The 24751-nt window shown below is 48.5% G+C and overlaps 1 protein-coding gene, 1 long non-coding RNA gene and 1 pseudogene across 3 annotated transcripts in view; 2 read left to right on the forward strand and 1 right to left on the reverse strand.

The window, feature by feature from the left end:
- Window positions 1-12473, forward strand: part of LOC8052725 (ADP-ribose glycohydrolase ARH3) — an 87499-nt gene extending 75026 nt beyond the window's left edge. For both annotated transcript variants that reach the window (XM_029969195.4, XM_029969188.4), the window contains exons 4-7: window positions 2378-2594; window positions 5416-5600; window positions 6715-6886; window positions 10863-12473. In XM_029969195.4, coding sequence (XP_029825055.1) covers window positions 2378-2594; window positions 5416-5600; window positions 6715-6886; window positions 10863-11063 — 775 coding nt within the window. In that variant the 3' untranslated portion in view covers window positions 11064-12473. The remainder of the gene's footprint in view (window positions 1-2377; window positions 2595-5415; window positions 5601-6714; window positions 6887-10862) is intronic.
- Window positions 12474-14176: 1703 nt separating this feature from the next.
- LOC121833754 lies at window positions 14177-17110 on the reverse strand. The gene is made up of 3 exons (XR_006076815.1): window positions 16973-17110; window positions 14508-14668; window positions 14177-14286 (listed from the first exon to the last, which is right to left on the reverse strand). It is a non-coding gene; the product is annotated as an uncharacterized LOC121833754 (long non-coding RNA).
- Window positions 17111-20957: 3847 nt separating this feature from the next.
- On the forward strand, window positions 20958-22592 carry LOC115310775 (annotated as a pseudogene).
- The last annotated feature ends 2159 nt before the right edge of the window (window positions 22593-24751 follow it).

Genomic DNA, 24751 nt, shown 5'->3' on the forward strand with positions numbered 1-24751 from the left:
TCACGTGACCCCAAGGTGACCCCCACGTGACCCCTCTGAGGTCACGTGACCCCCCGAGGTCAAGTGACCCCCCTCCCCGAAGTCACGTGACACCCCCCCCCCCCCCGAGGTCACGTGACCGCCCCCCGGAGCATATTAAAGAATGAGGGGAGGAGGAGGGGTCTACCCTCCCCTCAGTACCCTTCACTCCTCCTCCTCAAGAGCTGCGCTCCAATTCGGCGTTACAGGGATTTGTCAACGGCTTTTTTATACCAGAACCTCTGGAACCACGATTTCAAAAGAGGTGGATCTCAGAAATCGCAGATCGGGAAATGAGCAACCATGAGTGATTACGGTAGCAATTTACTCGATCGATCGAGCGCTCGCGATAGACCTTCTGCTAAATCACCCAAGCATCAAAGAGAATGCTGGAAATGGCACCACGACAGAACAGCACACGACAAAACCGCACGCGACAAAACAGCAAGGTCAAAACAGCACGCGTCAAAACAGCACGCGTCAAAACAGTACATGATAAGACAGCACACGACAAGAAACACGGCTTCAAAACAGCAAAGCGACAGAAGAGCACGTGCAAAAAAAAGAAAAAAGAACGCGCGACAAAACTGCACGGCAAAAAAAACAAGTCCGTAAATGCATGCTTATTTTTGCTGCAGGACACATTATTAGCAGCTCGGGCATAAATTACGTAGTTGCTGCAAACCTGTACAGCAGAACATGTGTATTGCTGTTGCATTTTATTATCTACTGTTGTATGACTTTATATTCCCTGCGCCGTTATATTTTATTACCTACTTATAGCTTTTCCTGCATCCTTAGTAATATAAAACGTTCCCACCGCAAAACAATGAAACTAAACCTCTTGGCGTCTTTCTAATGACTGATTCATTGCTAATCCGTTAATGTTTTATATGGATACAAATGCCGGCACCTTGTTACTTGACGAGTTTAGTGGATCTGTTAAAGAAATGGTTTATTTGACATGCACTCATATCAGCGCGTAGCTCACATGCAGTAAGAGGAGCGACAGCTCAAAATAGTGTCAATGAGGGGCGGTGCGTCATACTGGGACAGGACGTTCTGTAGTCTTTGCGAGATTCTCGCGTATGGCTTTGAACCCGATGGGGTGCATCCTCTTCGGCCGTGGATCATCTTCTGCTGGACGATGCTTTGGTGTCTTCAAGGCCTCGATGAGTCGGTACGGGTCAGAATGTTGAAACCCGAGCGAAGACTGAATATTCCGGTGCCATGCTTCTACGCCGTTGTTGTAACGGCCATGTGCACGTTAAAGACCGAGCAGAGCCTCACCCAGCAGGAGATGATCGATGGCCAAAGAGGATGCTCCTGTTCGGGTTCAAAGCAATATGCGATAATCTCGCTAATACTACAGAACGTTCTGTCCCAGTATGTCAGACTTTTTTGGGCTGTCACTTTTCACTACATGTTAGCTATATGTAAAACAAAGGTGTGTGTCAAATAAACTATTTATTTAGCAGTTCCACTAAACTCGTCAATTGTGATCTTTATATTCTTCCTTTGTGTAAATAGGATGCAGTATTTGTATCGATATAAAACGTTAACAATCAATCAATTATTAAAAAGACGGCAAGAAATTTAGCCTTGTCGACTTGCGGTGGGAACGTTTTATATTACGAACATGCACCGAAAGCTATAAGTAATTAATGATATATAATGGCGCAGGTATTAATACAAGGTCATATAACGGTAGATAACATGTAGCGCCAATACAAATATTCTGCTTAAAACGTCGGCAGCAAGTACTTAATTCAGGAGTGTGCTGCTACCCCAAAGCGAAAAAGCAGCGTGCACTTAGGTGCGTGCTGTTTTGTCGCGTGCTCTTTTGCTACGTGCTCTTCTGTTGCTCTGCTGTTTTGACACCGTGCTGTTTTGGCGCGTGCTGTTTTGACGCCGTGTTGTTTTGACGCGTGCTGTTTTGTCGCTGTGATATTTTGTCGAGTGCTGTTCCGTCCTGTTCCCGCTGGAAACGCAGGTACACGCCGCTGCACACGCTCGCTTCTGTATAAAAAGTTCGAAGTAAATAAACAAAAATAAGGCGTTGACAAACGTTCGTGCAAAGTGCCTTTTTTTTTTTTGGGGGGGGGGGGGGGGTGCTTCAGATCAGTCGCTGCTGCAGACACCAGCACGCGCAGCGTGTGTAATTATACACTCGCTCAAGCTGCTTGGCGCTTGGGTAATTCAGCAAGAGGTATTTTCGACGAATGGTGACTTCTAAATGGTCAAAATAAAAAAAAGGCCCGTTCTCGTAGTTTTTGTTGGAGTCTGGAACAAATACTGTATGTCGAAATTTGTTGTAGAGAAGAGAAGTGAAAGGCAGGCCCACGTGTCTCCTGCGCAGGTTCACGGTCGAGTATTTCCAGAACGAGCTGCTCGTGCAAGAGTACGGGAATGCCGTGAGAGACGTGTTTCGCAAGTTGAAGAACAGCAACTACGCGGACCCGTACAAGCCGGCGACGGAGCAGTTTGGAGGCCGTGGCTCGTACGGCAACGGCGCCTCCATGCGTGTCGCTCCCGTCGCCCTTTTCTACCAGAATGACCTGGAGAAGATGGTCGAGGTGGGACCTGCAGCTGGCCCTTTGGCACACTGACGTTAGCACGCGTCTCGAGCGTCCCAGACCGAGGGGTCGGTGGGGTTCAAAGCACTATACAACCTCGAAGACAAGGCCTGCGTATGATGTCATCGCTAGTGAATCCCCGAATCGCGGCGGCAGACGTGTTCAACCTGGCGTCGCCGCGCGGCGTCGCGCTCGTTGTGAGATCCTGCGAGACGCGCTGGCGGTGACGCTAGGTAGGCGCTGCTACTTGGATCCACCAGTGACGACGTTTGGGGCGAAATCCGCAGTTTATGATCTTCGAAAAGTCTCTATTAAGGCTTCTTCACACGTTTGCCACCGTTGCGTTCAAAACGACGGAAACGACCCGAACACTGTACGATTGCTTCGTACGAGGCCTCTTACATCGCTTGCCACGCTGTGTACGGCGAACACTTGTCCCGGTGACTTTGTTCGCTGCTGTCGTTTCGGTTGCTGCGAACGCAACCGACACAAATTTCTGAACTATAGACCATTTTCATAACAAATGCCACCAGGCGGTGTTCCACCCAGAGAACTTCTGGTTCCTAAAGAATGAACAAATCCCACCTTAACACCCCTGCTTGAAATGTCGCTGAAACGTGTAACCACCAATTCTCCAGGCGAATCCCAAAAGAACGAAGAAGCGCGAGATCTGTTAAAGGTTTTTCGAATATTCTTGTAAACCAACTTGCCTCCTCCGAGACGTTGCATTGTACAGTCGAAGGCCCTCATTATATCTCCAACTTTGTTGTCCGTGTAGCATTTATGCTTTCTAGCACTCGTGACATAGGCAAGCTCGACAGGCTCGCAAAGGCGGGGCGACCGGAAGTCCCTTCGGACGCAAGCGGTAGTTCATGTTTGGAAACAGCAAAAGGGTCTGCCTTTAGCGACGTGCATGACCAAAAGCGTCGCTGTGGTCGGCTTGGAACGAACGATGTCAACTTCGACGGGGCTATCAAACTTGTTGTTGCAACCGATGATAAGTAGCCAAGATTACAGCTGCTGGTGACGTCACGGGGAGGCAAATCCTGATTGTGACATCACGGATAGATGCCATAAAGAGGGTGCCACTTAAACATCTTGGCGCTAATAGTCCTTTTGCTAAATTACTCAAGCCCGAAAGAGCATGCGCGAGTGTAGTTAGACGCGCTGCGCGCGTCTTCAGCAGTAAAGGCCCATACGCACATTCGCGTTTGAGCGCGGTGCGTTCCGCAGCGGCAAGCGGACGCGTTGCGTTGCGAAGACCGCTTGCGCCAAACTTGTACGCACAGTTGTGTTGACACGCAGTCAACCGCAGTCAAGAGCCAATAAGAACGCGCTATCGTCGCTAGTGGCTCACCAATAGTAAGCGAAATCCAAGGCAACATGGCGGCGCACAGCGACAGCGTCGAAGTGTTCGATCTTGGGACAATCTCGCCGGCTTCCTCGACGTTTTGTCAAGCTTGAACCATCGCAGCCTTGAAAAATACAGTCCCCACCGCTCCCCAAAAACGACAAAGCAAGCACTGCGACCGGCGAACCGGATACGTCTCGCCGAGTCAGCCGGGTGGGGCGAGCGAACACGTCACCACCTTTCCTCTTTCGGCTCCTGATTGGTCGAACGCACCCGAACGCACCGCAACGCTTCGGAAAGTTGAGCGAGTCTCTACTCGCTTGCGTCGCGCTACCGAGCGTTGCGGGAAGGCGCGCGTCGCTCTGCAAGCGACCGCGCCTGGCCGCAAGGACTCCGCAACGCACTCAAACGCGTTCAAACGCGAATGTGCGTATGGACCTTAACTGTTCTAAACCAAAAACTCAAAACGTTCACTTTGCTCACGCGTTTATCGACTCCTTATTTTTTTTAGTGACTTCGAATTTTTCATACAGATAAGGCGAGCGCATGCAGCGCGTGTACCTAAGTTCCCAGCATTCTTCTAGATGTTAGGGTAAATTGACAAAATGTATAAGGTTGGGGACCTCGTTGAGTTTTGACTGCTCAGTGGTGAAGCCCAAATCTAACTTAGTCTATCGTGTACTCAGCAGGGTCTTCCTTGTTGCTGGTGCGAATGGGGTGTCGTTTTCTATAATCAAGCTTAAGTCGCATGCAATCCCTTTAGTCCCCCTCACAAGAGAAAAAAAAAAGAAAAAAAAAAGAGAAGGATTTGGCGGAAACGGATTTGACCACCGCTAATTTCACATTTATAATTGTGTCTCTGCGTATGATTTCTTTATTCATCCTGTTGATGAACTAGCGTCGCTTAAATGTTTTTGTTTTTGTTTTTAATGGCGTCCTGCGCATTGTAACCATTTGATCATAGCCTTTAGAGACATTGGCACGCACAAGGTTTTGTAATTTTCTTTTTTTATTATTTGATTGTTTGCTTGGAGTCCTCTATAGTCGCATTAAGCTTTCTGTGTGATCTGCTGTCATTTTTTCTTATGCGGCTGAACGAATCATTGAATGTAGCGTAAACTTCTATTGAACTTAAGAGTGATGCACGAAAATTGTTAGGGACAGTCATAAAGAAACGTTCGTGGTAATTTGATTTAATCATCACACCGATAAACCGTGATACCTCTAATTATGAATCACCATATTTAATTCAAAAGCAGAACGAAGTCAATAGAAGCAGGTCAGAAAAACTTCAGAAGCCTCCTGGAAGCGCAATCGACATTTAGCTGAGCTGCAAACCTTTTTACCGCTTTACACTAATACGCAGTAGGACTTGGAAAACTCTCAGTACATCAGTTTGCGAGTACTTGAGTCGAAACTTCGTACAGAAAAATAGAGCAGTTTAACGTGGATGGCTTTGTTCCTTTCTAGGTTGCAAGGAGCCAAGCGAAGCTCACCCACAGCAACAAGACCGGATACAACGCGGCCATTATGCAATGCATGGCGATCGCTATAGCGCTGAAGAGCAATCCCAAGACTCCTCTGGATCCAGTTGCCTTCGTTGACTACCTCATAGCCTTCATGGACAAGCTGGAGGAAGCGACGGATGGCTTTAAGTGAGTCTGGGTTTGCACCAGCCTGTTCTGTTCGCCCAACTCGGACACTTGGCTCACCTTAAACCGATATGGACAGATGGAAAGAAAACGCACAGGAAACGCGACCGACATATGGTTATTGTGCTAGTTGTCCAGTTCACGTGAAAGTGCCCGCGTCCATATCTTCTCGAACCGCGTATCACCTGTTAATCTATGTTTGAGTTCTTTAAGATTAGAGCAAGTAAGGCGCAAGTTGATAAATACAGCCATTGTTACAGAAAAGGCGATTACTTTTGCATGTCGACGGGTGCGATATATTTCAGTATATTTCTGGCAAATGCCAAACAGCCCGAAGGAGTAGTACTCCGGGTTACTAAAAGCGTTAGCTCTTTTATACTTATAAATCTGCTTAAAAAATAAAAAAATAAAAAATCGAGTTTGTTTTTAAAATGTTGAAGCATTGGGGGCAGTAAAGGGGTTTCTGATGTTACTTATTTGTGGTCATAGCTTAATATCCAGGCTCTAAGAATTCTAAAAGAAGCAAGATTGCATTGATTACCATCAGATTTCTCTATCAAAACGAGATCAAAGATCGCGACGTGTCCGGTTTTCTGCGATTCGATTCAAAACCAGAGGGCGCCATCGGATGTGCGACAGTCAATCTCGAATGATCGCTTCCGGCGCGCGAATCGCAGACATTAGCAAATCAGTGCACTGTTGTTTGGGCCCCCTGCCGTGCGGGAAGCGATCGCTCGATCGCTCGCGATTGGCTGTTGCACGTCCGACGGTGCCCTCTTGTTTTGGCTCTGAATCGCAGAAAAACGGGTGTGCCACGATCTTTGATCCCGTTTTAATGGGGAAATAGGACGCGTACCAGTCTAATGTTTATATTTTTAACATGCTTAGGAGCTGTAGATTAAGTAATCACCCTAGGTAAACAATCTCAGAAACCACTTTAGTGCCCCTTCATTGTTTGTCCTTTTCACTTTGCGGAAAGAGCTATACTATTTTTCGTCCCTTCCCCCACGAGTAAAATGTTTAGAACATTTTTTTTTTCGGTTCTTTTTTTAGTCGGCCCCGAAGGGAGGCGGGTTTTATGCAACAATGTCAAAGCAACCGTTTGTTTTTTGCTTAGGCCACTCTGCTTTAAGCTGATGCTCATCAAGAAGATAGTGTCTGACCCTGCCCAAGACCCGACCCCTGCAGAAGTAGCCAGGATGTTGGGCAACGACATCACAGCGCAGGGTTCTGTGCCTACGGCCATCTACAGCTTCCTGAGATCTCAGAGACCCCTAGCGGACTTTGAGGTGAGCAACGTGTGAAGATAAAGCCGTGCAACCAACTTCGGGCGCCCGACAATTGAGTTTCGCTTATTATAACAGAAAAAGACGGCATCTTTGGCCACCGAGTCGATCTTTATTTTTTTTCTTTATTCATGAAAAACCCGCAGCGCCTATACAGGCATTATTGCAGGGGAGCACAATGCATTAAAAAAAGAGATCCACAGTTTCGCGGCACACCACTTCCGCCGGTAATAAATTCCATTCCGCAATGGTTCGTGCAAAAAAAGAGTGTTTCATAATGTTTGTCCTGGAGAAGTACGGCTGAACCTTATAACAATGGTCTGTACGAGCAGAACGGTAAGATGGGGAATGCAGAAGCTTTGCAGCACAAATTCCTGTTTGGTTGTGATAAATCGAGTAAAATAATTTGAGACGCAGCCTTTTACGACGTTCATTTAAATGCACCCATCCCAGTTCCTTTTTCATTTCAGTTGTGCTACTGAAAGATCGTATCTTCCCAAGACAAACCGAGCAGCAACAGGTTGAATACGTTCTATAGCACTGATACGAACCTGGTAAGACGGATCCCACACATGACAAGCATACTCTAATATCGGTCTAACATACGCTTTATACGCTGCCTCCTTAAGCTCTTTGCTTACATGTTTAAGGTTTCGCTGTAAAATATTTAAAGCCCAGTTCCCACTCCAGGTTTCGATCCGGATCCGAGAAAATCGCTCTGCCGATTTCGGCGGATTTGACCGGAAGCCAGCTTAGCCAGCCCTAGGCGCGCACTCGTGACTTCTTTGCTCGTCGGGCATCTCATTTCGGAAGAATTCGTAATGGCCGCTCGCGAAGTGCCACCTGCTTTTCTGCTGCCGCTGCTTTGATGACAGTTCGTCGTCAAGTTGCTCGAGCTGCTCCTCCAGCAGATGTGGCTCGAGTAGGAGCGACGACGAGGATTGCCTGTATATGTCCCGCATGAATTCGACTGCCTTCTCGGACCTCAGCTGAAGAGGCCGAATATCGATACGTACGTGGACACCGTTCACGAGTATTCCGATGAAGAGACAAGTGGGGTATACGCTGAGGCACATCGCTTATTGACACGCATCTTTCACATCATAATTAACTTCGCTCGTGCGTTGAACACGTGTGGTTAGCGACGCGATTACGAAAGCATGTGCTTCGAGATCCGGAACCGCGGGAAGTGGATTCCCGGGAAGGTGAATGACGGGAAGGCATCGGCCGGTTCCGGAGTAGGGGTCATGTTCCACAGGGGACCCGCAGGCGGAGCGACTCCGTTGGGATCGCGTGCTCCTTCTCGGATAGGGTCTACTGATCAGTGGCGTAGAGTCGAGCTGATGGAGTTTTGAGGGGCATTTCGCACGCAAGTGTATACATGCTTGGCTCGTCGACTTTTTTTGTTTTTTTTTAGAGCGCAGTTTTTAGGCTTTTGTTTCCGGGTTGAGCGGCGTCGCCGTCGCCGTCGGCGTATCCGTGCGCGTTGCATTATGGTTTCCCCGTTAAATTTAGCGGGGAAATTGACGTCACTTGACCTAACACCAACTTAGTTTCCCCGCTATATTTAGCGGGGAAATTTTCGCTAAATTTACCGATAAATTTATCGGGAAAATTTTCGCTAAATTTGCCGATAAATTTATCGGGAAAATTTTCGCTAAATTTAACGGGAATATTTCCCTGCTACATTCAGCTTGGAAATTTTCGCTAAATTTAGCGGGAACTTTAGCGAAAAGTTCCCGCTAAACGGGAGGAATACAGGGAAGGAGGAGGGGAGGGTACGGAGGGGGAAAAGGGGCATACCCTCCCCTTCTCCGCTTCAAGAGCTGCCCTCTAATTCGGCATTACAAAACATCGTAAACTTTTTTTTTTTTTTTTTTCTTCTGCTTTGTGCTTTGTCTGCCGTAATTTTCAATCATAGCTGTATTTCTCTTACTCTTTTCTACCTCGGAGGCTGTTTTGGGTTCATATCACACGAGCGAATAAAACAACCCCCCCCCCCCCCCCCCCCCTTTTCGCGGCGACTGTCTGCGGCGGCTCATTACAAGAATGTTAACCCACGTGGCCCACCCGTAAACGCCGCTTCGCGGCGGCCGACCATTCGCTAAAACTTCGTTCGACCAACTTAGTGCCACTCTGCGCAGGCAGAATTAGTCAAAACAATAAACACGGTGACCGAGCATTTGCGCTGAGAAATCTTGCTTTCTTTCCCAAGTGCCACACGGCGCTTGCGAAAACGACGACTGCGTGATTTACTTTCAGCGCTGCCCACATCCCGAACCGAAGACACACACAAACACGAAAACGGACAATCTGGGAAGCGCGCACCCCGAAACCTTGAGCACGACTGAAAGAAACGGACTCATGCAAGTAGTCCTTCACTGCGCACTAAGATTACCTCGATTGTGAGTAACTATGAAAGATTGCTCACAGATGGCACCACAGGATAAATAAAATCCATGGTGGAAGGCAATGTTGAGGCTTTACCGGAGTGCAAACTTGATCCTCCTATTTCCCTGTTAAAATACGTGGAACGAAGATCTTGTTAGAGATATGTTAAGAAAGAAATTACTTTACGCAACGTGGTGTCAGAAAATGTATTAGTGCCTCTGTTATCTTCAGAGGTGCTCATAAATGGCAGGTTGAAAAGTTCCAAAACCGGAAAATGTGCGACCCCGTTGCATTTTTTTTAAAATTATTATCTTTTGAAATAATCCATCCCGAAGTCAATTCGACCGGTGGTTGCTGAGCAGTCGTACTAAAACGTTTCCTTTGGAAATACACAGGGAGTTGCGATATCCTCTTAAAGGGGACCTGCAACGACATTTTGACTGGTTTTTAATTTGCACCGAACCTGAGCGTACTGAACGTGGTAACTTAAATTATACTTTTCTTTTCTCAAATTTCGCTTTATTTTAATAGTTATAGGCAAATTAAAATTACAAAAAACAAGTAAGAAATAACCCCCTTCATGACGTCCAATGGTCTTGGCTTGAGTGGCCGTGAACTAGGGGAGGGGTAGTGACCTCAGCTAGCGCTCACGGCTGCCGCACTCCGTGTCGACGGCTCGAGAGGGCGCCACTAATGCATGTGCTGGCTAGGCTGTATGAAGCGGGCGGCCAGGGCGGCTCGCATTGCATTTGCTGCGCGACTAAATACTAATTCGGCATGACACTTCATTGGCCACAAACTACAGCAAACACGGGGTAAAGATCGGTTCAGAACGGGAGCCACATCGCGTTGCCATACCGCCAAACAGCCATACCGCAAGCCAAACCTGCTCGCCGAGAGCCTTCGGAACGCTCGGAACCGGTCGGATCCTCCAGCCCATTAGATCGCAGCGCCGCCGCGTACTTCCGGGACCTTTCTACGCTCGCCGTTCGTCAGTGCCTGATCCCACTACCCCTTTCTAGTATGCGCCGCCTTTTCCTCCGCTTGTTGGCGGGTATGTCGATAGATCATTTCTTGTTTCCGTATTTTCTAAACTGCATTCGTTTCTTTACTGATCTAAAATACTGAACAAAAACTACTTTCCCAAATAATTGAAACGGTTCGCGCCACTTGTATTTTGTATTTCGACTGAAAAAATGCTTTTAGCGGCTCTGACCAGTCGTAAGGCAGGAGCTGGCCAAGAACAACAACATCACGATGTCGTCACATGCCGCACGCGTTCGGTACCACGGGGCGCCCTCGTAGGTGGAGGAGGCTTTCGCGTCGTCCGGTTAAAATATGACGCAGTGATATTTAGTTACTCTCTCCGTGCCCACTGGGTCTTCGAACCACAGGAGATGTGGAGACCGAAAAAAAGGTAGACGCCTAAACAGGATTGAAGCGCGCGTCCCTTTAACGGGGCTATCCAAACGACAAAGAAAGTGTTCGGGTTGCTCTGTTTGTGGAACATTTCGTAATATCGCGCTGACAAGGGTGAATGGATTACACGGGCGCAGTGTAACTCCACGAGTGTCTCCCTTCCTTGCAGCACGAGAGTCCGTACGTGAGGTGCCTGTACTTCGCCATTGCCTGTGGCGGTGACTCGGACACGATAGCGGCGATGGCGGGCAACATTTCTGGCGCCAGACACGGAATCTCGGTCATCCCGGGCGTCTTGCAGCGGCAGTGCCAGGGCGTGGACGAGATGGCTCGGTTAGCGGAGAGCATCGAGGAGGCTGTCTCCAAGTGACCCTGGCGACCACGGACCTCGCGTTCCACGGGATGAGCACGCCGAAGTTTTACCCCGATGTACGGATCTCACAGGCGGAATATACGGGGGCGCGGGAACCAGCACATTTGGCACGCCTTGCAAAATTTGAATTCCAAACGTACATACCTGAAATTGGAAGCGCGAACGTCGTTTCGAGAAAATGTTTTAAGTCTATTTCTTTCTAAGCTCAACTCACATGAGGTGATTTTTTTTTTTTAGCTAGAGTGAGAAAACGGTTTGTTTGTCGTCGGCGCACTGGTTTGCAGGCTCGCTCCCAGGTGGCGTGCTGAACGCAAAAACCCGGAGAACGCCGCAGGACAGGCTAGCGACGAGCGGGATAAGCGCTATAAATAATGATTTTAACGAAATGTATGAACGGTTATGCAGTTTCCTTTTGCATAGAGAAACTAGCTAACTTAGAGAAAAGTAACGGTTAGATCTAGATAATAAAACCTAGTGTTTCGGGCCACAAAACTAAACCACGCCTTTCAAAAAGCTGAACCTCCATCAAAATGTGATGCTATCGGTGGGGATTGAATATGAAAGTTTGGGAACATGACGTTACCTGGATCAAAATATGAGAAAGAGAGAGAGATAGAGAGAGAAACAAAATGGTCTGTAAGCCGACGTCCACTTAACCCTAATTTTGTCGAAAGGGGAAACGACATTATGGGCGCCTGTGGCATGTATTCTAGGGAAACGAACTTGTCAGCAAGAAAAAAAACGATATTATCTTCCTTGCTGACAAGTTCCTCCTTGCTGCCTTTTTTTTTTTTGCGAAAAGTCGTTTGCACGCTATAATTTCGGGTACGTACATTTGGAATAGACTTTTTTCAAAACTCGAAGCGCAGCATCGCCTTGTAATGCCACGTGATGCATTGGGGAATCAGTGGGAAGCAAGCTCCATACGCGCTCCGCTCCTCGCCCGCGGGTTCCCAGAATGCGACGCGCGCAGTGACGGATTTATGGAAGTCGTCTCTTCTAATGCTCCTAGGCATTCCAAATGTGGCGGTTTTCTTTTTTATCTGAATAGTGTCCTCGCCGGCGGGTGGAGGTCGCTTACACACTTGCCGCCACTGTGTGGCTTCAATTTGGTTTGTTTCGGTTTCAGCGTGCTCGCAGGTGTGTTAGAGTTTCATGTAATTTTCGCTTAATTTTGTGATACAAATGTGTCCGTTGTAGCACACAACTTATGAAACAGTGCTGCTGAGCCACTTTGAGAACTACAAAGCGGTTTCGAGCCGAAATTGCGAACTTCTGTAACACCTTACGACGCGACTTGTCATGTTTGTTGTTCATTCTGGCCAGATTCAACGGCAAAACGCCTGAACTGATGCACAGGTGGATTACCATCGCGTACCCACTGGCACTATTTTTTTTCCTTTTTTTTTCAAAAATACACGAATGGAAGGACAAATGCGTGGATGAATTGTGAAAATGCAGATCTACAACCTTATTCCAAACCTTATTAACAAGAAGTTCACTGCTCACTGTTTTATTTTCGCGGACACCAACTTTTTGTGACATTCGGAGACTGCAAGAGCCTTTTATAATAACGCAGAGAATATAAAAAGAAGTGATACTGTCTTCGGCTGTTTTCTTTGAAGAAATGAAGTACTCAAGAAATATTTTGATAGTGTACTCTCGAAAGTACTCATAAATAGCATTTCACAATGTTGGCCTTTGGAAATAAACTATTTTGTTTTATGGACATTTTCTTATGTTATGACGTACTCAAGGTATGAGATCAGTGACAGGCCCGTTCAACTGAAGTCTGACGTTTGTCTTCTGTGAAATTTGTCAACTAAAATTAAAAAGCGCCGCTGTAGTGACCTCCAACAAGTTTGGTTGAAGTTGAATGCCAGGCACCAGAACAGATGCGCTTTGTACATTTGGTGTTTCCAGCCACTGAACCAAAGAATATAGTGTCCATAATAAGTGGCGCACGTTCTTTCCACGAGCCAGCAGCCGCTTGTGTGTGCGAGCACACGCAACGAAAATGACGTCAAAGACCTCCTTTCGCGCTTAAGGGGACAGTGAAATGCACGGGCTTCGGGCCAAAGGAGAATGAAGACAAACTTTTCATCTTTGCAAGTGAAAGCTACGTGCTTGTTAGACCAATTAATCACTTAACTTTTACACCAGACACCACTGTGTAGATAAAAAACTTGTCTTTATTCTCCTTTGGCCCGAAGCCCATACATTTCACTGTCCTCTTAAGCGCGAATGGAGGTCTTTGACGTCATTTTCGTTGCGTGTGCTCGCGCACACCGGCGGCTGCTGGCTCGTGGAAAGATCGTGCGCCACTTATTATGGACACTAAATTCCTAGGTTCAGTATCCCTTTAAAGTAAATCCCTATCCGGCATCTACAATGTTGCACTCGGGTGATTTCTATGCATACAGCTTCTTTTTGCCATCACATTTTCTTGAACCAAGGCACACTCAAGCTGTCTGTTACAGTTTGTTTCACCAGGGAACCCCAACCTTTGTGTTGAAATAATTGAAATGTTGAATGACTGCAGATATGGGAACCGAGAACGGTGTAGAGCTGCTTCAGATTTATAAAACCGTCAAAAGAAATTAGGGAATGTTCATATCGGAAAAAGAACTAAGAATGTGTAAAATTTAGTTGTCATATCATGAACCAAGAAATCGCCCGATGTTGACGTTACCTAACCGGTGGCAGGGCTCTCTGTGTCGGTCACTTCAGTGAGGGGGGAGGGGGGGGGGAAGGGGGTCTAGGCTAATGGGACATATTTTGACAAGCAGCTTGCCTTCAAACTATAATGACATGCTCATGCATCTAAACGCTGCGTCAGACACACCCCTAGCGAAATATACACCAAGCCGAGGCCTGGTGTGACTTGATGTGACACCAGACTTTTTTACAGATGTGATTTGGGACATTTTCACACCAGAAATCTGGTGTGCTTTTGTGACACCAGCAATATCGTGTTCTGGTGTGACACCAGCAATCTGGTGTTATGGTGCTACATCAGGTTTTGTTGTGTTGTGATACCAGAGCACCTGTTGGCTGAGTGTTGCTTTACTTACAAAAAAGGGTACAATGATAAGTTTGGCAACAACGCTGCTGTCGTAATTACTTTACTCAAAAAAGCAAAAAAAAAGTCAAGATTTGGAAGCTTCACTGTTGTAGGGAGTTGGCCGTGATCAACTGGAGCTTGTCCGGAGCCACTGCCCTGCGTCGTAGAACCGGACACCCTGTCATTCCGCAATTCTTGGCCTGTCAGCTTGTGGTTGACTCATGTCTTAGTTACTCTAATTCGTTCTGCGTACCCCTCTGCGCCAGTTATCTCCTCTTCTGAGGCATCATATTCGACAGATAACTCGATTTCCTTTTCCAGCTCTTTCAGGGAAGCCTCCTTTAGTAGAAGAATATGAAATCTTTCTTCGAGCTCACCGATGTCGGTTAGATCCGTGGCCAGCAGGACGCCAATTTCGTTGATGGTCTTTCTTGCGGCGGCTCGCAGAGTAGTCTTCTTTCGCTTCAGGCGGTCGGCACCTTCCTGACTCGTAGTAGGCATGATCCGGCCGTTAATTCCCGGGTTTCGGCACCAAAAACTGTAATATATACTAGTTTTTTGTTGTTTTGCTACCAGACCAAGCTCGTCGGAAGTCAGGAAAGCGCACCAACGCACATCTTTTCGGCTTCGACTACAGAGAAAACTCCTTTATTTTCTCAAACTTCAACAAGAATACTGGAGTAAAAGGAAAGGGAAACCCTGAAAGATGCGAGGGCCTAAAGCAGCTCAAGGCCGTCCGGGAAAGTGCTGGGGACGAGGGAGACACCTCTTGAGCACAAAGGAGCCCGCCGCGGGGTCTCCGGCGACCACCGAGACGGGAGGAAACGAGGCACCACGTCGGGGGAAGGGGCGTCACACAAACTAATCAAAGACACGCTTGCGAGGGGGGGAGAAGTCAACAAAAATACAACACTGGTGTCATATCAAACTGCGTAGTCTGCACACCAGGTTGCCTGGTGGGCACATGAGCCCGTGTGGTGTGACACCAGACTGTCTTGGTGTGCCCGGTGTGCGGGTACAGCAGCATTTCTGGTGGGCACAACAGGCTGTTGTGCTCGATACACCAGCATTGCTGTTGGGTACACCAGATCTTCTGGCGTCACGACGGGATTGTCTGGTGTCACACAAGGATTGACTGGTGTATTTTTGCATTAGGGACGGCCTGCCGTGTCTCAACTCCTGCCAAAATAATGACGAAACAAATTTCGCACTAGGTTTGATCTTCTCAGACCACCAGTAACTGATGTCGTGTGATCAAAACTGGTGAAGCAGCACGCTTCGCGCCTCTAAAGAATGACACCTACATCGGAACGACCAGGTATGAGCAAGAGACTACATGAACGGCAAATGGTCGAAAGGCGTCGTCGTCCGAGTTCTAGGAAATCAAACATGCGATTCGCACGAACGGTGGAAATACATGGAAACGAGCCATTGAACAGCTGAGACATGTGCCCAAGGAGGAAGGGGAATATCTATAAATCAAGACGATAGCTTCACGCTCGCAAAAACATGGAGAAAGTTCGCCCCTTCCCGCGGCATCAGTCAGCGAAACGGTTCACAGTCTCCGATTTTCAGTGACGACTTTCCGACCACGATCCAAGACAGAACGATCCTGCAACACCGGAGGCAGGCACTCGAAGATCGCCTGTCACACCACTTAATGGCACACGTGACCAAGGCAGGGAAGGCGTCCCTCCTGTTCTCAGAAGTTCAACACGGACGCGCAAGCCACCCAAGCGGCTGGGCCTGTGAAAAGGCTTGAGTTACACCTAAGCACTTCTTACGAGTTGTGAATGCGAAAGCACGCACGCCGTTCTTCGGTCCCTTCTTTTATCTGCGGCGTACCACCATAGAGTGTAAACGAAAAGAGTGGCAACTCCAGCCGATTCGCAGCCCAGGAGCTAGGGACTATGACGACCGTCCAGTGGCACTGCAGTCACACACTTAATTTAGACATTTATCATATTTTCACCCTTGATAAATAACTCTACTCTATAACCTAACATCTGAAAATTAATAGCGCGCTCAAACTCGTTTAAAAACAATTTAAACAGCTGCGGCTTTGGCTGCGGCTCAGTGGATGTCTTTGAGGTCGTCGACTCGGCGGACGGTGGCTTTCCGGTCAGGTCGCGCGAAAGGTCGTTTGGGCTGTCGGGCTGCGCCTGAGTGGCTCGTGCAGGCTTCTCGTCATTCTTCTGTTGTTAGAAAGGTGAGTCGTTTTACTGACACCGTATTTTGCTTGCTTTTGGCTATATACTAGTTTTGTCTCACCTTAGCGTGGACTAACCGCGAATGCTGTGCTAGCGCGAGCGGCTAGCCTTGACTGCCTTGACTGGAGCACTCGCTGCACGAGCGCTCGTGCAGCCGCCGAGGCTTCATTCGAAGCAACTATCTCGCGCTTTTAGCACGCGCGGCTAACAATAGTCCATACTAACGTGAGACGAAGTATAGGTGGACGCACGGGCTAAAGCGCGAGCTAATTGCTCTGAATGAAGCCCTCGGCAGTTGCGCGTGCGCTCGTGCAGCGGGAGCGCCAGTCAAGGCACTCAAGGCATACTCAATTTCATACCTCATGTGCATCGCTGTCAATGTTGGTGGCGCTAGAGTGCCTCGATGTCGTCCTGTTTAGGGTGATGCCATCGTTTGTAGTACCCGATGCCGTCAGCACGCGCTCACGGGGAGAATACAAAGAAATCGCAGGAAACAAAATGTCGCCGTAGGGAGAAAGAAGAAGCTACCGACGAGATCGGACGCGATTTTCTGAGCTCCCCGAACAAAATGACCAGCACCGAGCTGCCAACTTCGGGCTCATTATTCGGCCTTCCTGGAGGGGTTTTCTCACCAGGAGGACCAGAAGAAAGGCCCACTACTTCGAGCAACGTTCCAGCCACCGATGTAAGTGGTCAGCCCGAAGCCACGGACACGAAGATTGCGAGCAACGCCGAAACCGCCCCTATCCAACACCACCTAGACAGAAGGCCTCCGCATGGTTTCCTCTTCTTCTATGAAACGCCATCACAGTCGGATCGCGCTCGGTCGACTATTGGACCCGAGCCCGACCTTCGACGCGCTGATTTGCCACGAGCCGCAGCCGAACACTGACTCAGCACTCGTGCCCAATCTCTCGCCTCGATCGATCTGACTATGATGACGCGTGTGGAGGCCTTGCCCTATCGAGACGGGACCGGCAAGTCTTGCCACTCCGACACTGAAAAAGCCATCAATGGAGTGCCCCGCCGTTGTATGCTTCGGTGAGCCCTCCACGATTCCAAACACGGCTTTTTCAGTTGAACAAGCTGTAAGGTCCCTCCTCGCGAGTATCCCGAGGGGAGAACCTTTTAGACATATTCAAGGACATATTTGGAGAAACCCATGAAATTGTGCCAACCAAAGCGAAGAAGAAGAAATCGGCTTCAAAGAAAGCTCCGATAAACCCTCCAGGTACAAAACAAACGCAAGAAGCGCCGGCCGCAGCCGGCACCACGCCCATACCAGACACAACGCCGCATGCAGTGGAGAACAAGCGCGCCAGTTCAATACCTGCGGGGACACTCTCACCACCACTGAACGCGGTCAGCGAGATGCCACCTGCTACACGAGAGGAACCTGTGAACACGGTTGGTTGAACCCAGGTGACGTATAAGAAGAAAAGGAAACAGGTCCGAGGGGACCCGACACAGCAAACTTCCGAGGAAGCCAAGTCAACCCGGCGCTGGCAGTACGAGTATAAGATCCGTTTGACGCGTTCACAAATCTCGATCAAGCCCCTACTTCCACTACTCAAAATGCACCTCACGGGCACTCACATCTCCATGGCTTTCACAATGCATCTCATAGAAAAGGCTAACACGATTTTGGTCCGCACAGATTCGAAAGAGTTAGCCGAGACTCTTGAGAAGATCACAGAGATCGGCACTGAAGGGAAAGGCAAGATACCCATGCAAGTCTTCAGGACTTATGGGAATACACACAGCAAGGGTGTCATTTATGACATATATCCCAAGGAAGAGGAACCGCAAGACGACGTCCTCAATTCGGAAATTGAGTCAGAAAAGCCTCACGTGGTAGCCGCTCGAAGACTTGGCAAGTCAAACACGGCGGTCCTCACGTTCGATGGAGAGAAAACGCCTCGATCTGTTCTTTACGGCAAGAGGTACATGCGGGTATTCCCGTTCAAACCGAAAGCAGTAACCTGTCCTAGACGGTAACCACCGTCTAGGACACAAGTTCGATATATGCCCGAATACGGCAGTGTGCCCTTTATGCGGAACCGACCATCCAAGACCAACGGACCCGACCCAGGGACCTGGATGTACCGACACTACACCCTACTGCCAGAAATGTAAAAAGAAGGGCCACCTCGGAACCGGCCGCAAATGCCCCACATGGCAGGAAACCAACAAAAGGATGCGGAAAGACATCAAGAGTTTCAGAGAACAGCACAAGCTGCAACAGCAACAACAGGAGTTAGGAAATAGACCAGTCAAGACCCCGGTACTGCCCAGTGAGAACCTGTGGGCCAAGAAGGTCAAGCAGGGTCTCTCGCCACCACCGTTACCATCGCCAACGGCAGAAGCACAAGAATTGCGCAACACGTGCAACTTCCTCAAGGCAGAGCTAAACAGACTCAACACCATCGTCCAGTCTCAACAGGAGGAAAACAATAAGTATAAAGAATACGCCAATCATCAACGGGCACTCGCAGCCCAATTCTTGATGGAAAAATGATTAAGGTACTCCAGTGGAACTGTCAGGGGCTTCGCAAACGGGCGGCGGAGCTTCGGATACGACTCCTGGACAAGCCCGATGAACGTCCTGACGTAATGCTACTTCAGGAAACTAACACGTCAAGCATCAACTTTAGCGGCTACACAGCCTACTCCAGCCCATCAATCACATCCAAGCGCCCAGGTTACTCGGCTTCCCCACCGGGAAAAGCTATTGTCTACGCTAGGAGCGACTGGTATCAACACCAGGTCGACCTTACTCCATACTGTGATGAACAACAAGAAGTGGTTGGAGTTCGCGCAACGGTTCAGCAGACGAACCACATTTTTGTGTCCATCTACTACAGACCGCTTAGAGACAAGACGCGTACAAGAAACCACGGATGGATCGCTCACCTGCACGATGTATACCCCCGAGAGCAGAAGCACTACGGCGGAGACTTCAACCTCCAACACCAAACGTGGGGCTACGCACAGTCTTCGAACGGAGCGGAAGATCTAATAGGTGAGATGCAAACATTTCGTTTGCAATTGGCAAACAAGAAAGGAACCAAGACAAGACTGGGAGGAGCCGGACAGAAGGACACGACACCAGATCTATCATGAACGACAAATCAGTACACACAGCATCAAAAATGGAAGTGTCTCATAGACCCATGGGGTAGCAATCACTTCCCTATCCTCTTTGAGTTCCCGCCCACAAAGAAGGTAAAGAACATGACAAAGAAACGAGTGGCCAAGACCGTTTACTGCGACAGGTTCAGGGACGTCCTTAGGGAAGACAAATAAGAAGAGTCCAGCTTCGAGAGCCTTCTCAACAGCGCCCTGCAGGCAGCCACAATCAAGACAAAAGTCGAAGAAGACGCTCCTAACCCTGATATTTTCCTTCTCAACCTCTGGGCCAAGCGACTGCAAGCGGTGCAGAAGTACCGAAAGGGGTACAAAACCCCACTAGGCAGGCAAGCTATTACTAGAGCGACGGTGGAAGCAAAGGTGTACGCCCAAAAACTAGACTCACGCCGCTGGCTAGATTACAGCGCTTCACTTTCCGACAAGACCTCGATCACGAAGCTCTGTGCTACGAGTCGAGCCTTGCTCGGAAAAAGGAAGACTAAAGGAGCGACGCAGACACTAGTTCTCAAACTGAACACGTCTGAGGAACAGTTGGCCAGAATGTCGGGAGATCTCTTCTTTCCTCAACCTGACCTAACCGGCTGCGCCTCCCCTTACTATCAAGAAATTCTGGCTCCCGATCACGAGATGGACCGTCTCTTTACGCGCGGAGAACTCGAGTGTGCCTTGAATCAAGGGAAGTTGCACACGGCACCAGGATCAGACAAAATCACTATGGCTTTGCTACGAAACCTCCCAGACAACACGAAAGAGCAACTCCTAGACATGATCAACCAGATCTGGGAAACTGGCAAACTTCCCCAGCAGTGGAAGCACTCCCTCGTCACTCCAATTCCCAAGCCGGGCAAAGACAAAGGTGCACTCTCCAGCTACAGGCCAATCTCTCTAACGTCATGCACATGCAAGTTGATGGAACGAATGGTACTTGCAACAATCGTATGGCATCTGGAATCTACGGACGCCTTCCACCCCGCCCAGACAGGGTTTCGACCGTGTCTCGGAACGCAAGAAAGCCTCGCCCTCATATCGGCTGACGTAATACGAAACATCAACCCCAACCGCGCAACCATCAGAACAATTGTGGCGGTTGATGTCAAGAAAGCTTTTGACTCGGTTCCACACGCATCCGTCATCAACGAAGCCCGAAGACTCGGCATAGTCGGAAGGCCGCTGAACTTTGTCAAGAACTTCCTTGAAGGGAGAATGTTCTCGGTACGCTGCGGCTCGCACGACAGCGAACCGAGAGTGAACCGAGTAGGAGTCCCACAAGGCTCCGTGCTGTCACCAACGCTCTTTAATATCGCGATGGCAGCCCTGCCTCACGAACTTGCAAAGATCCCCAACTTGGGCTTCACCGTGTACGCGGACGACGTCTTGATATGGACCAAGAACGACGACATTGCGAGACAGCAAGACACTCTACAAGCGGGCCTAGATACAATCAAAGCCCACCTACGCAGGGTGAAAATGCAAGCCTCTCCGGAGAAAACCAACTACACCGTAATCGCACCGAAAAGACACCGTCTCGCCAAGATTGCAGAACAGCTAAACCTCGTTCTTGCAGGCAAGCGAATCGAGCCATCCACGTCTGTCAAGATATTAGGTATCACTATTGAGGAGACCGGCAAGGCAGACATCTGGCTCCAGGACACACTAAAACATTGCAACTCTGCCCTTAATGCCATTCGGCGCATCTGTAGCGCAAGGGGTGGAGCGTCAGAAGAAATTGCCAGAAGAATGGTCAAAGCTTTAGTAGTTTCGCGTGTCTGCTACGGGGCTCGGCACTACTGGCTGACCAAGGCGCAATGGCAGAAGCTCGAAGCTCTGAACAACCAAGCAAAAAGAATAATCACGGGCCTGCACAAGTTCTGCCCCCTGGGCAAGCTGAACGAACACGCTCAGATTAACTCCCTACACGAAACCGTTGTTGCCCGCACGGTCGCACACGGGGAGAGACTTAAGCACACACGACAAGGGAGAAGGATCCTGGAACTCCTATTGAGATGTACCGGAGACCTACCCAAGCTACCACAGGAACTCCCGCCATGGGAAGATCATGCAGAAATCACAGACAACAAACCAAGCACGCGGAAGGGCGACAAAAAGCAACCAGACCGCCTCGCTAGGGCACACATCAAGATGACGGAGGCGTGGGAAGAAGGAACGAACGGGATCGTGGCTGCATACACGGACACTGCTTCGATAGACGGCCCCGTCACTCTAAAGACCGCGGCTGTTATCATTCCAACACTATGCACAAGCGCAACCAAGAACCTTCCAGCCCGCACCTCGGTGAAAGGGGGAGAACTTGCAGCAGTCCGCCTTGCCCTCGAGACGGCCCTTGCATTACCTGAACCACCACCAGAGTATCTCCGGATATTTACGGTTTCTCAGGAAGTGGTAAAAGAATGCAGAAAATCAAGAAGCCCTAGCGTAGAAGTGCGTAATATCAAGAAACTCGCCTCACTGCTACTAGCAAGAGGCATGACTACGAGAATAGCCTGGGTTCCAGCACACGCAGGAATACCCGGCAACGAAGAGGTGCATCGACTCGCCCGTGCTTCCCTTCTCGCTCCCCGTGACCGAGACGATACACCTTCACTGCAAGACCACGACCACGGCTACGCTCCCATCCGCGATCGGGCACCGGCTAGTCGAGCACGAGAGGAAGACTGCAACGATGGAGGGTACGATCCAGGAGAGGAACGTGCCCAAATCAAGTAAGAATACCAATCAACACTCTGGGAGAAACTTCCCCCAACACCAAGCCCTCCTCTGCCAACAGGGTTTGGAAGAAGGGCCAAGGTCCTCCTGACCAGGATCAGAACAGACACAACATTAACACCAGCGCGCATAGCATCTTGGAGCCGCGGGAAGAGATCCGGCACCTGCACCAAGTGCAATATGGGCGCCAAGGCGGACACTTTTCACTTGTTGTGGGAATGCCCCAAATACAAGATCACCAGGTCGAAGCATCGACCGAGTAACATCGCCTCTCTGGAAGGTTGGACACACCCGCCAGGCGAAGAGGACAACAAGAGAAGCATCCTCCGAAATCTCATAGATTTCATATACGAGGCGAAGCTGGATATCTTCATTTAGCCTAGTTTAATCCTTTCTTTTTTTCTGCCAGCGTCCAGACCTCGCAGCCGCCGACGCACTCCCCCATCCCTTACCCTTATTTTATGGCCAATAAACGCTTTCTGAACTGAACTTCGCCGTAGCACAGTCAGAGCCACGAGCGCGTGCAGGGACACGCTCTTTCACGCGCTTCAGAACAAAAAATAAAAATAAGCGCTAGAAACAAAATGGCCAGATGTCATCACCCCAAGCAAAGCCCACATGAAGGCACCCTAGGTGGCGCGAGCGCGTGGCTTTGGCGCCAGCAGCTTTGACAGCGTTGAAAGCGTTGTACCTGGCGCCAGGTATGAAGCAGGGTACAGGTAGCCTTCATGCGCGCTTTGCTTAAGGCGAGGCCATCCTAAGCAAAGCGTGCTCACGAGAAAAATACAAAGAAATGGGGTGTGACAATACCGTGAAGGATTTTCTTTATCACCGCCCCTTATTGTCGCTTCAATAATTTTGGTTTCCAAATTGCTCTGAAATGAAGGCACTAAATTCGCATAATTTCAAATTGACTTGTGCTATTTTTGTTTCCCAGCTGATGTGCCGCCAGGATGTTTGGCTACGGCAGCTACTGTTGCGTAGCCTGGTGCGGAAACAATGGAAGAACGCGCAAGAAGCCAGGAACAAAGTTCTTCCGAGTTCCACGAGACGACAGGTTGTTTGTGATTTTAATTTTTTGCACTCCAGAATGTCGTGCACGGTTTTTAAAAAATGTTTTGCGGGATTCCATTGTACTGGCATGTCCGTTTCGTAAATAGAAAATTGGATAAAGTTCGCTTTCATTTTCGCGTCTCTGGTGTACAGCTTGAAAAGTTCAGTGGGTACAACTTCATTCTGGTAATGTGTTTCAGCCTTTATGTTGCATTTCATAACATAGTAAGGTAAAATTAATTTTATTGGGATTTTATTGGGCTGTGCAGACTGCATACTAGCCATTTGTTGGGATTATTTGCAGCAAGTCGATTGCACTCTACTCCTCTACTGGTCTATGATGGTGACTGCTTTTTCAGATGGTCATGTCTGTTTTTTCCTATTATGGTCTTGTGAAATGTGTAAGTTCCCATTTTGATCTTTGTTAATACTCTCTTTGAATGCAACTTCTTTTTCTTTTGGACATTGTTTCTGCATGACACGTATATGAAGCGTGAAGGAGATTGAGATCAGGATGTCTACCAACCTGGGTAAGCCTGGAATTCTCAGGTAATTTTGGATCACCTGGAAAGGTCAGGGAATTATCAGGGAAACTGTCAAAAGGTTGGCTAAATCAGGGAAAGTGACCAGTAAAAGTGGCACGGTGGTGCGGAACGAAGCCCGGCGATCAGGTGTCGCCACGGCTCTGCTGAATAGCATTGCCCAAAATGTCATCTTTCGAAGAAGGAACAGCCAGGTAATTTTTTTAAATAGTTGAGGAAAACCTGGAAAGATCATGGACTTTGAAAGAAATCATTTGGTAGACACCCTTTAAGATGTACTTAATTAGGCAGTGCATATTGCATGTCAAGCCTTGGTGGAATCATTTGTGATGAGTGGGTCGCAGGTACACTGGGCATCAGTCTGCTTGTAGCAGTGTTTTGTCAGCCACTTCATGTGTGCTTTTTATGGTAGTGGTCATGTTAAGACTTGCATGTTAAATGTTACATGTTAAGTGTTACATGAACGTAAAACCTGTACTAGTCCGTCGGTTGGCTTTCAGTTCTTATTATTTTGGTCATTATTGTTACTTAAATCAGCAGGAGCAAGGTATGTTTCATTGTGCAGTGCAGGCTGCGTTAGGGTTATTTAAGGAATATATTGCAAACTAAGTAGGTCTATACTAGTGGCAATCTCGTTTAGGCATTTACTTGTCTGTTTTTTCACATTGTGGTCATCGTGCATCTCAGAATCGTTCTGCTGAACTTTTTCTTTGCATAAAAATTGCATTGGATCAAGGAGCTTTGATACTGCATGGCCAGTTTTTTTTTTTTTTTTTAGTATTTGTTGCTGATGCTGCATATGTTATATGTGTGTGTGCGCCTTGCATGGAACTTGCTTGAGAATACAAAATAGGCTTTCAATCCAATTGCAGTTGTAATTCCAGTCGTTTGATAAGATTTTCATGCATGCCATAATATGCTTGTCATATTTTTGTAGGATGT

The sequence above is a fragment of the Ixodes scapularis genome, unplaced genomic scaffold (genome assembly GCF_016920785.2).
Source record: "Ixodes scapularis isolate PalLabHiFi unplaced genomic scaffold, ASM1692078v2 PGA_scaffold9__187_contigs__length_104089568, whole genome shotgun sequence".
Taxonomy (NCBI): domain Eukaryota; kingdom Metazoa; phylum Arthropoda; class Arachnida; order Ixodida; family Ixodidae; genus Ixodes; species Ixodes scapularis.